General features: G+C 36.1%; 1 protein-coding gene across 2 annotated transcripts in view; it reads left to right on the top strand.

Moving 5' to 3' along the window:
- The window catches only part of TERT (telomerase reverse transcriptase), a 24,063-nt gene extending 9,425 nt beyond the window's left edge, over positions 1-14,638 (top strand). The window contains exons 5-17 of one of the 2 annotated variants that reach the window (XM_085536819.1): positions 172-243; positions 1,979-2,161; positions 2,781-2,942; positions 3,305-3,400; positions 5,154-5,239; positions 6,149-6,262; positions 6,990-7,061; positions 7,787-7,972; positions 9,232-9,358; positions 9,692-9,753; positions 11,789-11,913; positions 12,106-12,243; positions 14,121-14,638. In XM_085536819.1, the coding sequence (XP_085392945.1) occupies positions 172-243; positions 1,979-2,161; positions 2,781-2,942; positions 3,305-3,400; positions 5,154-5,239; positions 6,149-6,262; positions 6,990-7,061; positions 7,787-7,972; positions 9,232-9,358; positions 9,692-9,753; positions 11,789-11,913; positions 12,106-12,243; positions 14,121-14,224 (1,527 nt within the window). In that variant the 3' untranslated portion in view covers positions 14,225-14,638. 2 annotated transcript variants of the gene reach the window in all.

Raw genomic sequence — 14,638 nt, 5'->3', positions numbered from 1 at the left:
CTGCTAGAAGGTGGGAGCTGTAGACTCTTGTTCATGAGTGCTGACAAGCAGCCAGGGACATCAGCTGTTCATGAAAAGGCCTCATCCGTCAAAAATGGGAGAGCATCATAAAGCAATGCTAATGATTTTATAAAACCATGACAGGTAGTAGTTACTTTTCTTCTGTGATAGCAGACAGACACAGAAAATGTCTTCCAGAACAATTATCTTGTTCAAGAATTTGGGGCTTACAACCTATTAGAAGTAGTATTTGGGTTTTTTTTCCTTTTCCGTCCCTCCTTTCCTAACCCAGCTTGCATGGCTGCTCAGTTTATTTCTTCCACTGCCTGCTATCCTGCCATCTGTTCCAGTTTTTTGACCTGTCTCATATTCCAGCATGTCTCTGCTCAGCAGTTTCCTTCAGGCGTTTAAATCATAGGATGAAGACCATCTTCAGATTCTTTCTGCATCTGACAGCGTTCCAGGGTTTGGAATTTGAAAGCTAGTTTGAAACTGCAGTGGTAGACTTTGTCAGTTCTTGTAGCTCAGCAGAGGAATGCATCCAGGTGAATTGCCAGGAGAAATCTGCCAAGTACCCAGCAAATCAACTCCTGGCTCTTGGGCAGCTCTCAACCTTTGCTGCCAAAACTGTGGTGGAGTGAGTCCAGTTCTGTGAGTTTGTCCTCAAACAGTGTAGGTTATGCTCTTATTTTTATAGAGGTTTTAATATATATTTGCTTTTCAACCTTCTTTTTGTTTGAACTTAAACATATCTGTGTGTAAATACATAGATATATACACAGATAAACAAACATAATGGGAAGGCTGAAGAGGGTTCTTAATGATCTGATTTGTTTGAGGTTGTATAATCTTGTACTGCATTCTGCAGAGGTTCAAGCAAACCCTTAGGCTTTGCAAAAAATATTGATAGCTCTGTGGATTAGACTTGTTCTGTAAAATTAAGGGACTGGAGAGAATTCCTGCCAGCATTATGAGAAGTTACTGCTGTGAATATACTGCTGCTGGAGGTCTCACAGGCCTGGTTCAAACTGGGTTTTGAATGCTAAAGCCTCAACTGTCTTTTATTGACCCGTGTGCTAACACCCAGATGGCCATCAGCTTTGTGAGATGGTATTAAGGCAGCCATCCAGGGACATGAGCATTAAGGAGGAGAAACTTTTCTACTGATAACTACTCTGATCTTGCTGCTTGCATTTATCTTTGAGCTACATCGCTACCCTTTTGACTGTTTTTCATAGGAAATTGGCCTATATCAGAAAAGAAACCACTGTAGTAATTCAGGAAAGTGTCTTAATTTTCAGCAGTCAGTTGAGCAGTAATTTTTTGTGACCTAGTCAAAAGTATTTTGCAGGATCAGCCAGTGAATTAACACTCTATGCTACCATTTAGGGTCAGAAACTTTAGAATTTATGTGTACACTTTTGGAGCATTTATCCAAAGGTCTAAACTGATTCATTAATGTGCTATGTGTGCAGTTTGTTTACTTCCTTTAATACCGTGGCCTGCCTTTTCCAAACTCTTCCATAGCCTGGTCTGTGTTGACAGAGCTGATAGACCTGCAGGGCTTCACTGCCACTCTGCTGTACTCTACTATTCCCATAGCTAAGAGAGTTAAATCTTTGCTGGAGTAAATCTTTGCATAAGTTATCTGTAGAGGCTCATGTGGCTGTGCAGCTGGGTTTAGCTTAAAGTCTCAAGCATATGTTGTTATATCTTCTTACCTTATAGCCACTGGTGGTTTTATTTGTTCAAGTCTATTTATGTCCATGACTATGATGCCGTATTGGTGTTTTTGAGGCTGTTTTGTCACTTCCAGGAAGTCACTATGCCTATATTTGTGCTTTCTGAAAACTGTATTTGACCAAACTAGTACATCAAATACACAGATTTTTCTCTCATAGCTCATCTAAATGAAAAACTTATGTATTGTATTTAGTATGTTTCAACACCTCAGGATTATTCTCTTTGGTCTCTTTAGATACAGCGCTATAACACTCAGCTAAAGAATCTATTTAGTGTGTTAAATTATGAACGAACTGTAAACACCAGTATCATTGGCTCTTCAGTGTTTGGGAGAGATGACATCTACAGGAAATGGAAGGAATTTGTAACAAAGGTTTTTGAATCAGGTGGTGAAATGCCTCATTACTACTTTGTGAAGGTATGTCTATTCTAATCCTGCATTCAGACTATTTTTGCGAGGCCTTGATATGTGACTATGACAAATAAATGCAAAGTGAAGATCATAGTGTGAGATTCAGAAAAAGCAAAGCATCTAGATTTCTATTTTTCCAAAAGTCTTAAGATGTCATGGTCGTAACTATATATAGAGGAGGAGGTTTCTTAGAATACTAAGCATATAAGAATGTCAGCGGTAAACTCCAGTGAAATGTAATATTTAAAACTGTTTAGGCAACTTCCAGTATAGTACCTTTTGTGTCCACTAGTATCTAATCATGAAAGGAGTTCTGTGTGGTACAGATGAATGTGGGGACAGCTGTACCATTTTTTGCTAGTAACAGGCATTGTACTAAAACTGAGTTTGGTTGTCCCCTGCAAGGGAAAAACTCACTGATGACTGAGGTGAGGAAAGGGTCTTCAGATTTTCCTTGTCACAATTTTGAATAAATAAAGTTGTAATTTCATTCCTATGTGATACATCAGTTGTGGTTATATAGTAACCATATTGTCACAGTATTTATGGTGATATATTGATAAATACGAAAGATATTGAAACATAAGGTATAGAACATAATGGAAGATATTTTTTTCTATTTCAGGGTGATGTGTCCAGAGCTTTTGATACCATTCCTCACAAGAAACTTGTGGAAGTCATCTCACAGGTCTTGAAACCTGAGAGCCAAACTGTCTATGGAATAAGGTGGTATGCAGTGATTATGATTACCCCAACTGGAAAAGCCAGGAAGCTCTATAAGAGACACGTATGACTTGATCATTTCTTTTAATTACTACTGTTACTATATTTCTGTCCAAGGAATATATTCAGAGCTTTTTTTTTGTCTGAATGGGAAATAATGGGGAATAGGTAATTACTTCAGAAAACCTTCATTTTGGTAGTGCTGGAAATTTCCGGGAGGGAACAAAGCTGTTTCTTACTCTTCAGTGTTAGTAAGGGTAAAGGTAAATGGAGATTGGTGAGGCTGAGATTTCATCTTAACAGTACCAGACTTATTTGGTTTAAAATAATGCACTAAAACAGGCCCCTTCACTGAAAAAATGTCATCTGCTACTGAGTATTCTATTGCTTTATTATTATTATTATTATTTTATATTCAACACACAGGTTTCTACTTTTGAGGATTTTATTCCAGACATGAAGCAGTTTGTATCCAAGCTTCAAGAGAGAACTTCATTACGAAATGCAATAGTAGTTGAACAGGTAAATATTATCTTAGTATTGTTTGAGTTGGAAGTGGAGAAGCTTAAAGGTCATCTAGTCCAAATTCCCTGCAAGACCAGGAACACCTACAGCAGACCACGGTGCTCAGAGCTCTGTCCATCCTGGCCTTGAGTGTCTCCAGGAATGGGGCACATCTTTGGGCAACCTGTTCCAGTGCCTCACCATGCTTATTGTAAAGAATGTCCTTATATCCAGTCTAAATCTCCCCTCTTTTAGTTTGAGTCATTCCTCTCCAAATAAGGTGGGATCTTCTCAACTGAAAGAGAAAGCTACACTAAGTAGATGGGGGTATTATGAGGTATTATGTGGAGGTTTTTTTTTGTTTATTTTTAGATGAATGTCTGTGTTATATAGTGGCACTACTTGTGTTCTAGTTACTCAGCACCTTCTTTAGACAGATTTTTTTCCATCTCACCTGGTGTTTGTAGCAGGCTTTCAGGGGATTTAGTGCCTCAGGCAGGAACTCTGGTGATACGTAATTCTAGACTTCTTCCAGATTTTCTCATTGGTGTCTTAAACTTTCATTTGAACCGCTATGTTTTTTTTTTTTTCCCCTTTCCTAATGAATTCCATTTTTATTGCAGCAGTTTCCCAGTGAAGTAAATAAGCATTTTTACATGCACTCTGTCCAAAATGCACTCAACTAAGGCTGTAAACGGTGTGTTCTAACCTGAGTAACCAGGGAAATAGATACAGCGTTTTGAATAACAAACTTCACTTAATAGAGAAATGACTTAAACAAAAATCAGCTTATTTTAATGATTTCCTGCCAGAGTTTCTAAGAATAAACTTTCATTTGCAGGAGTGCATTACAAAACAAGATCAACTCGTTGTTGTTATTTGTTTGAAGAGATTCCTTGCTTTTTAAGTTAAAGAATGGATAAAAATTGCATCAATTTTATATTTGCTCCAGCTAGTGCTACTAAAAGAAGCAAGCGCTCGTCTGTTTCTTAACACACATGCTTCAGAGAACTGTATTAACTCTAAATAATGTTCGTTCTTAACAATTATTTCAGTAAAAGGAGCATGACAAAGTGTAGAGGTAGATGATGCACCAAGTCAGTTTCCAGATACGTCTGTGGCTTGGCGTCATGGTGTTCCATGATACCAACATACAAAATCATGAGCCACAGATGACCAGACAGGTATCTTTCACTGTTCTAAATGGAACTTCTATTACATGTTTTTAACACAAAAGACTTAATATAATTGCGTAGGCTCTTGTGCATGGAGTTATTGGTAACGTGGCGAGAGAGATGTAATTTGTAGCAGAATTGGTAGAAGAGTGTTACCTGTACTCACAGAATAGTAAAGAACGTATAAGTTAGAAAGGGTAGAACATGACCCAAAGAGGGGAGGTATCATAAACTGTTGTAAGCCCATATAATATTTAAGCACTTTTAAAAGCATTTTATATCTATTAGTATAATATACAATTTTCTAAACATAACACTAATCAAAGCTTTCTTTTTTCCTGAAGTAAAAACCTAAAACAAACCACAACCAAACCAACTCTGTTACTCATTTGCTGGCTGACAGTTGCTTTTTGGAGTGTTTATTCAGATTTTAATTTTAGGTGTTTGCTTTGTTTCTTACCTTAGAGATTTTAACTAAACTGTTACAGTATAATTCTTCAGGTAAGCTAATACGTATATTTTCAATTTATACTTTATGTTTTAGTTTTAACACATTTCTAAAGTACAATTTTGGTTTTGTTTTGTCCCATTTCTAGTGCTTAACTTTTAATGAGAACAGTTCCACCCTGTTTACTTTCTTTCTTCAAATGTTACATAATAACATCCTGGAGATTGGGCACAGGTAAGAAATAAAACCAAATACATTTGTGATGTGTGGATTTCTTTGCTGTTTATTTGGTTGGTTGATGTTTGTTTTTCTGCTTAACAGGATGCCTTTATTGGCTCAGAGAATTTCTGTTAGGTATCTTTTAAAGAATTTTATTTCATGTTAATTTGAAATCTGTTTTGAAATTTAATTTTATGCCTTATAAAGAAATCTGAACAGTTTGGATCCATTTACATTTGAATGATTGAGTTTAAAAAGTTTATTTCCTGTGCGGATGATGCTAATTGTGCACAGACAGTATCATCCTGTGGACACGTAATCTTCATTTAGAGCTTCAGATACGTAATCTTCATTTAGAGCTTCAGATGTTGTTCAAAAGAATGGAGATGACCACAGAAGCAAGGGGATGGCCCAAGGAATAATGCTCAAGCCTTGTTAGTCTGTAGTACAAAATAAAACCTCTTCTGCATGGCCTTGCTCTTTGTCAAGTTCCAATAAAAATATAAAATAGAAGCATTAAGAATTAAAATGAGCGGCAACTCCAAAATCTGGCATCTGTTGTTACAGAGGAGGATGAAATAAAATTTCTTGCAGTGCCAGAAATACTGATCTGCTATTTAGCTTTTGCCTCTAGGTGGCATATGTGTAACAAGTGTAGAAACCACTTACAAATAGGATCTTTATTTCTCTGTTCAGTGAGATGTGTTATGATGACTAGGTTCTTGCTGTTGGGAGGCTAACTTTATTTTACAGTAGTTAAACGCATTGGACAGAGAGAGGGGAAAACAGGTTTCAGCTGTTTTATTCTTGAAACTTGTATGCTATACTTGATGTTCTGAAGTACATGTACATGTTTAATGACTACTACAGTCTTGCTGCATGTTTTGATATATATGTATATATTTTTCTTTTATTCTTTTTTAGGTACTATATACAATGCTCTGGAATCCCACAGGGCTCCATTTTGTCAACCTTACTTTGCAGCTTATGCTATGGAGACATGGAGAACAAATTACTTCCTGGGATCCAGAAAGATGGGTAGGAAGATTTGTGTGCTTTTTGTTGTGTACTCTGGTGTGGTATTGTATAGTGTGTATATGTTTTCTCATAAGTTTAATTTTGAATTTCAAGAATTTTCAGCTCTCCAGCAGAAGCATGGTAAACTCAAAGGTCTCTGCTGATTTAGTGTCAGTGTAACTGTTTTAGAGGGTATTTCCTTATTTGTCATATGACTGGGAAGAAAAGAGATGAAGAGTTTTCCTAGATGTGGGCATGGATGACTTCTTATAAAGACTACAGTAGTTAGGCATGCTTTAAAAAGCATGTTGGTTCTTGTACTACTAGCCACATTAGTCTTCTAACATCTTCCGTGCCCTACATGCTCTTGGTTCGTAGGAACATTGCTGAAAGTTTGTGTGGTGAAAACTCTGCTTTTTCATTAACAATAAGAAATACAGCATCCTTTTTACCTCACCATGAACTAATAGCCAGAAGAGGCTAGTGAGGATCAGGTTGTGTGCTGAAAACTGCTGTCATGTATCATGTAGCCAGCTACTTTGCTTTTTTGGTTTTGTTTTTTTTCTGCTCAGTTGCCTTTTAGGGAAAAAACAGAATTGCGAATTTCTTCACGAGACCTGATTTGGAAATTCTTAGCCTCTGCTTTCTTGTGAATTAAAATGGGCAAGTTATTGCTCTTAAGAGTATGACAAAGATTTGAAAAGATTATGTATTCAAAACTTTAATGACATTTTATTCTTGATTACAGAGTCCTGATACGTCTTATTGATGACTTTTTGCTGGTTACACCACATTTAATGCAGGCAAGAACTTTTCTAAGGTATGGTATTAAAGATATTCTTTATAGTAATAAGCATTAGCACCTTTTAGGTCATTTACTTTGATATTCTTTATACCTCTATGTACACATAGATGCATTTGATTTTATGGTGTACTTCAAAGATTTCAGTCCTCAGTTCTGTTTCAGAGCAAGGGGAAATTTCTGGGTATGTTTAAATCTATGTTTCTGGTAGTATGTTGAACCTGGGGGATGCCTCAAAGCCATTAATCCCTGTAATAGCTTTCCAATGTAATATCACTCATGCATTAGCTTCTTCACAAGCTCTGTTGGTTTTCTGAACACAGGTAGCCTCCTCTATGGAAGATCCTTCTTCTGCATCTATAGGTCCTGTGAACTCCCTGGAAGTGAAGGAAGCAGTGGCAGTTTCCTAATGTAGTGTTGGAAGTGAGGGACTTGAGAAACTCATTCTGAGGAGACAGTGTTCTGACTATTACTTCCCAACAATAAGAGTCTACCTCTTCCTCTCCCCTTTTAAAAGCCTGAAGCCTGCACTTGAAAGCTTTTCTTTTCCACTAAGCTTTTTATTCATTTACCAGCATTGACTTCAGTTTTGTGTATTTCTAGTTGTGTTTATTAATCTTAAGAGCTGTTTCTCTTCATTATTGGGTTTGCTCTTTTATGCATCACACAGCATGGGTTTTTGTTTTTGTTTTTTGTGGTGGTGTTTTTTTTTTCTTGTGGCTAACCATTTTTATCTGTTTTAGGACTATAGCAGCAGGTATTCCTGAGTATGGCTTTGTAATAAATGCCAAGAAGACGGTGGTGAATTTTCCTGTTGATGATATCCCAGGATGTTCCAAGTTCAAACAGCTGCCAGATTGTCGTTTGATCTCATGGTGTGGTTTATTATTGGATGTGCAGACACTTGAGGTTTATTGTGATTACTCCAGGTAAATGGTTGTATATTCCAGCATCAGCTGTACAGTATGTTATACACAGAGTGAAAAACAAGAGAGCATCTTGTAAATAGTATAGTTGAATAAACTGCAAAATACATTTTACAGTTCTGTTTCTTATACAGCTATTTAAACTTCTTTTTTCTGATACTTGTGCATCCTGGTGGAATGCACATATGTTTTATCCCATGTACCACATGGTGACTACATGCTTTTTGAGAAATTTTATTTGATAACCTCAGTTTAACTTCCTTCACAGTTGGTATAAGTACATTTATTATTCTGGATTCACATTGTATGCAGCTTACTACAAGAAGTTGTACTGCAAGAATATAGGTTGGAATTCATTTTCTGTACACTAGAGGGACTAGTAGTTCTTTAAGCTCTTGAGGGGTTTCCTCTGATGTACTTCAGGTGTTCACATAAGGAAGAAGTAACCTGCCTTTAAACCATCAACATGGGCATAGATGTGGAACAGTCTGACTAAAGCAGCATAAAACTCAGAACATATCCTGCTGAAAAGCTTTATAGGCACTTTGAAAGGACCCCTAGAGATGGCATTAGACATTTCTCAAACATTAACAGAAAAATAACTTTAATATTGTAGTTTTGTCTACAAACAGCCCATGGATACATTCAAGTGAGAAATTAGAAGGAGGTTTTGCATTACCGGAATGGTGAAGTTCTTCAACTGTCTTCCAAAAGAGAAAAGTTTGGTCAATTAATATGAGATAAGGGGAAGGAATGTGTGACTTTTTTCTTTCTTTCTTGTTTAATAATGGAAGAAACCGTTTATGTTGCTGACAACATTGGTGCTCATGGTCTGGGAGGCACCAAGCAGAGTTCTGAAGCTGTTTGTTATGGGATGATCTCCTTGCTGACTTCAGTAGTTGCAATGCTAAGGTTGTTGGGCCAAGGTAAACTTAGCTCCTGCTTGCAAGGATCACAGAATATAACAAAGTTATTGCTGAAATCAGTTTAAAGGTTGCTGGTGGCAGTGATGGTGGTCTTTTAAATAACTGGAAATGATTCTGTTGTGAGGTTCTGGAGTAATTCCCTAAACAATAGCCTTAATACGACAATGTCCTGTTGGTTTCTAGTCTGACTTTTATTATAATCGTCTTTTTGTTCTTGGATTTCTTATTGATTTGGAGGCAGTTTCTCTAAAATGAAAAGTTAAACTAGCTTTATTTCACAAAATTTAATTCAATCTGTTAGCCCATGGAGTCTTATTTATTTATTTCTCCTTCTAGTTATGCCTTTACTTCTATCAGATCAAGTCTTTCCTTCAATTCAAGTAGAATAGCTGGGAAAAACATGAAATGCAAATTGACTGCAGTCCTCAAACTGAAATGCCATCCTTTGCTTCTTGATTTAAAGGTGAGACTGTGGAAATGGATGCGTGTAAATATTTTGATTAGTGATAAACTGCATTAAGCAGCAATGAATACTAACCTAAGAGATGAGCTGGAAAGGTTATATCCTTAACTTTGAAATCTTTGCATTGACTTATATTTGGGCTGTCAGGATCTTCCAGAATTGAGCCTTCTGTTCTGAGCCTGTTGTTGCTCAGGTACATAACAGAAATAATGGAAGTATAGCATGAAATGTTGTCTTTTTTCTCTACATCTCTAAATCGTCTTTTGTTGTTGAACTCAAAATGATACGTTAAGACAAAAATATTCTTGTGGTTCTGTTTCTGTTCTGTTCCAGATCAACAGCCTTAAAACAGTTTTAATTAACATCTACAAGATATTTTTACTTCAGGCTTACAGGTAGGTCACTGCCTCTTGTAGTAATTCTGAATGTTCCATGACACTGTCTTGACACACAGCAGCTATTGCTTAGCAAAATACATACCATAAACGTGTGCATTGTTAAATGTCAGTAGAAAGTCACACAGTTGTGTCTTAAGACTGTTTTCTTGCATTATATTAGATTCAGGATAGAGGGTGATGTTAGTATGTGTGTTTAAATGACACTTTGACAAATTAATTTTCAATATCTGTGGGTGTTTACAGCTGACTTCAAGAAGAACAGTTTGTTTTGCTCTAGGAGCAATGAGAAGCAGGTTATATTGAGATTATATTTAGAACTTTGTATCCATTAAAATCATATGGAACTTTGACCTGTTTAGCTTTGCATTAAGTGGGGTTTCATTCTTTCAAGTTAACTCTGATTTTCTTAGCTGCTGATAATGTGTTCATTGCTTCTTAATTGGTGAAAACGTTATTGACTTCTGAGCTTTTCTTCACTAGCAGAGAAAGTAAGCACTTCAAACAAGGATGAAGGGAAAGAAATCAGAGCTGATAAGGAGGTTGGGAGAAAAAAGTAAACTCTGCTCCAAAAGCTTCACATGATTGGCTGTACTGAGTGAAACAGGAAGATGATGGGTCTAAAGAATAGCGTAAAGATTTAGTATCCTACTTCACAGTTCTAAAATCCTTTTTGTTCATATTTTTTGGTGGTTGCTTATGTTATTACCATAGGATTGTCATGCACTGAGAGTATTTTTCTGTTCAACGCAACCCTAGCAATTACAAAAGAAGGTAATATGCTATTTTGCTAGAGTTCTGCTTAGGAAGTGACACTTGAGGTTTTTTTCTTAAATTCAGCTCATTCTCCATCAACTCATCTGTATTATTCTCTGTATCATTATCCAAGAAGTGTGACTGGACTTGTCTACTACAGCACTGTACCTTAAAATCTTTTAAATATCTTTTTGGGACTGACTCATGATTTCCTTTGATGATTGAGTTACCATCCCTGGATGTGTTTGAGAGCCATTTGGATGTGGCACTCAGAGATATGATTTAGCAGAGGGTTGTTATAGTTAGGGTACTATAGTTAGGCTGCGGTTGGACTTGATGGTCTTCAAGGTCTTTTCCAACCTGGGTGATTCTGTGATTCTATGATTCACACAATTGATCAAAGCTACTTCTGTCTGCTGTTATAGTGACGCTTCAATTAATAAAACACCACTCTAACATTACATTAGAATACCTTTACAAAGACTTCCACCATACTAACAGTCAGAACTCTGTGACTCAGTGCAGTAATATTGTTTATCCTTTAAACACTTTAAAGTAAATACTTCAAATTTGAAGCATTCTAGAATTTCTTGAAGTAAATATACTTTTGCTGTGTTAATAAGATGAGTATTACATTGTCAAAGAATTAAAAAAATATAATAAATCAGTGTTTTATATATTCAATATATTCAGCATAATTGGGGTTGTATTTTCAGAGCTGGGAGCAAAGGAAAAAAGCCAACAGGTTTAAAATATGTCCAAGCTATGTTGTAAGAGAGCATACTATACATTAATTTGCATAGAACTGATTTCCAGATAGTCTAAAGGAGCGAGGATCCTGGTCTGTGAGGTAATACATCATTTGGAGGTCTTTTCTCCTGAAGATCAAGATTTGTTGTTGTTAAGTTTGTTTCTTTCCTCTCTCCCTCTTGTGTGTGTTCTCTAGCCCAGTGGTTTCTGATGTGAGACTGATGAGGATGTGAGTTTAACTATCCCTCCTCACAAGACATTCATTGTACTCAGAAGAGAATTCTCTTACTGAAGGAGGTGACTTCATAAATCGTGTGGTGAAACAAAACATTGAAGAAACATCTTAAGCCTGACCCTGCAGGAATTTGTGTATAGCAGAGGTCTCTCATGCTAACAGTGTTTATTTGACTAAAGGCTGTTAGGTGCTTTTAAATGTGGTGTTGTGCCTAAGGTATATAATGATAATTTCACTTGAAATAGTAAATGGCTTGTGATTAAATAGGCTGCGGTTTGTTTTTTATTCCAACAGGTTCCATGCCTGTGTTCTTCAGCTTCCGTTCAACCAGAAAGTTAGGAATAATCCTTATTTCTTCCTAAGGATCATCTCTGATACTGCTTCATGCTGCTATTATATCCTGAAAGCTAAAAATCCAGGTATAGTGTGTTAGTGGCAGTGAAGTATAATTCTTTTAATTTTTAAGGTAAATAAATAGTTTTTTATAATAATAATAGTAAATAAATAGTCCTGAATGTGTTAACCCTTTTGGTTATACAGAAAGAAGTGAGAAGGGTCAGTTGTACTTCTGAATACATGTAATTTTCTGTTCCTTCTTGTTCTGTCTCCAGGGGTTTCTTTGGGTAGCAAAGATGCATCTGGCATGTTCCCTTCTGAAGCAGCAGAATGGCTCTGCTACCATGCCTTCATTGTCAAACTGTCCAACCACAAAGTTATTTACAAATGCTTACTTAAGCCCCTTAAATTCTGTAAGTATTCAATTACTTTTACAGTTTAATTTTGTTTTTCATAATATCTTGCAATCTAATGTGTTTTTTTGTTTTTTTTTGTTTGTTTTTGTTTTTGTTTTTTTGTTTGTTTTTTTTTTTATCATGCAGTGTTGTTCTATAATGTACAGTAACCAGCTTTCTGGTCTTAATCAAATCAATTAACTTTAAGTAGGCAAATGGTATGTTTTTCAGCATTTCATTTTCTAGAGCATTGTTCTTAAGGCACTGGTATTGTTATTTGACACTTATGCTTGTGCAGTTCTACCTGTATCAGATATATTCCAGGATAATGTTGTTACTGAAATCAGTACATCATATTGTAGAGACAGTCCAAGCTGAGCACAGTGTTAAAATACTAGAGCTAATTTTGAACGCTGTATTTTAAGTTCTGTCATGTTTATGGAGATCAGATAGCATGTGTGGATGTCATCAAAGCTGTGACATCACAGCTGTTGCTACTCAGGTGTATTCCTCTAAAGCAAAGCTAGCTTTGTGTATCTGTATGGCACAGCGATCTGTAGCATAGAGATAACTAAGACAGGTAATAGCACCTATGTTGACTTAACTATGTTTTTCATTGTAATTTTGGAGCTTGTATCAGCTATATAAGAACTGTTACCCCTGTGAGATTGTGTTGTTTGATAGAAATTGATATAAACTTCATTTTTCACTTGTGTCCCTACACGTTCCTTTCCATTACTCTCCTTGGAAATCAATATCGAGCTCATGGGCTTTGGGGAGGAGGTCTTTTCCCAGTGTTCTGAAACCTGTTAAATATCAACATCAACGGCTTGTCAGTACAAGTTAAAATCATTCTTCATAGTTAAGTATTTAAAGCATAGTTACTGTTTAACATCCCTCCTATTATTACCAGTTTGGAAAGGAGCAAGAGTCTTTCCTTATCATGATAACATATAAATACACCATCTATCTCCTTTCCAAATACAGAACAAATATTTATCAAGCACTTCTGCCTTTCTGCACCATTGGTAATTTTACCAACTCTGTTTGGGTAACAGACTTAAGCTGTTGCTAGGATTTTACATGTTCTTTCTAATCTTTGAAAAGTCCTTTTTATTGTCTTTAATTCTGTTGGCCGTAGATTTCAATGACGTTCTGTATTTCAGAACCGATATGTCATGTTAAAAATAAATAGATAATTAAATGAAGTTCTTAAATCTTAAGTCTCCAAAATTCTCCTCCCCTTAAGGGTGTCTTTCCAGGTAGCCTTACAAGGGGAAACAGTGAGGAGGACTGATGTAGCCACAATTAGAGAAAAAAAGTGTTTTCTCCATGAAATTCTGTTTCCTCTACTTGCTTATGTCAGTTCCGAGCATAGACTACTTTAATGTTATACCTGAAAGTAGAGGAAGAAAAAAAACAGTTTGGGAATACCTTCCTCCTGTAGCTCTTCCTCAGCTAGATAAGGACCTGTCCCGTGTCCTCAGCGTTGTTTAAATTAGAGTCTTTCAGAGCAACACTGCTTTGACAGAACTTTTTTGGTGGATATAGTTACTGAGTAATTGGTCTTGTAGTTTTCTAAAAGCCTTTAGAAGTCTTGTCTTAAATACAAGCAGTATTGCAAGGGACGTACTGGGAGGAATGTACTCCTTGGTTTTCCATAGTTTGTTAATGTTTTAACATATGATTTTTTTAACTGGCAATTGTCTGCTGTGTTTAAGGGCAGAAGAAGAGCAGCATGTTTTCCTATAGTCTTTTTATCCTCATATTCCAGGTGTTCTAGCTTTCTTATTGGATTATGGTGCTGTTAATTTCATGACTTACTAGCATTTTGCCTAAGAATGAATTGTTAGTTAACCTACAATAGTAATACGTTGTTTTTGATGCTTTTGTAGATAAGATGCATCTGTTTGGGAAGATCCCCAAGGATACAATGGAACTGCTGAAGACAGTGACGGAACCATCTCTTTGTCAAGATTTCAAAACTATACTGGACTAAGGGATGAAGGTTTATTTTGTAATCCTTCCAGGCTTAAAAATTAATGTTAAGTTTTTAGATTAATTTTCTCTGTAGTTAATTTTGGTAGAGTGAACTGAATGCATCTTTACTTGAAAGTTTTCTTTGTGTTTTGGTTTTTTTTGGAGATACAACATAATGACTTTAAAAGAATAGGGTGTTTTGTTAACATTTTCTGTTTGTCTTTTTCTGTACATTTGAAGGCTGTTTGAAGCACAACCTCTGAACTTGACTTGATTTCCTTCAGTAATTCCTTTCTTCTTGATGAAGACACACTTAAGCTGTCTGTATAAACAGATCAACGTTTTTGCCACGTGTTGTTTCTGAAGAGCTGTTCTTTGATTGTCTGTTGCAGATAATTTTATAATAAATTGTCTACGTAGCTGCAATAATGCA

The sequence above is a fragment of the Coturnix japonica genome, chromosome 2 (genome assembly GCF_054131305.1).
Source record: "Coturnix japonica strain WE chromosome 2, WE-NBRP24, whole genome shotgun sequence".
Lineage (NCBI taxonomy): Eukaryota > Metazoa > Chordata > Aves > Galliformes > Phasianidae > Coturnix > Coturnix japonica.
The sequence above is the reverse complement of the archived record's forward strand: the minus strand, read 5'-3'. Positions and strand labels throughout refer to the sequence as shown.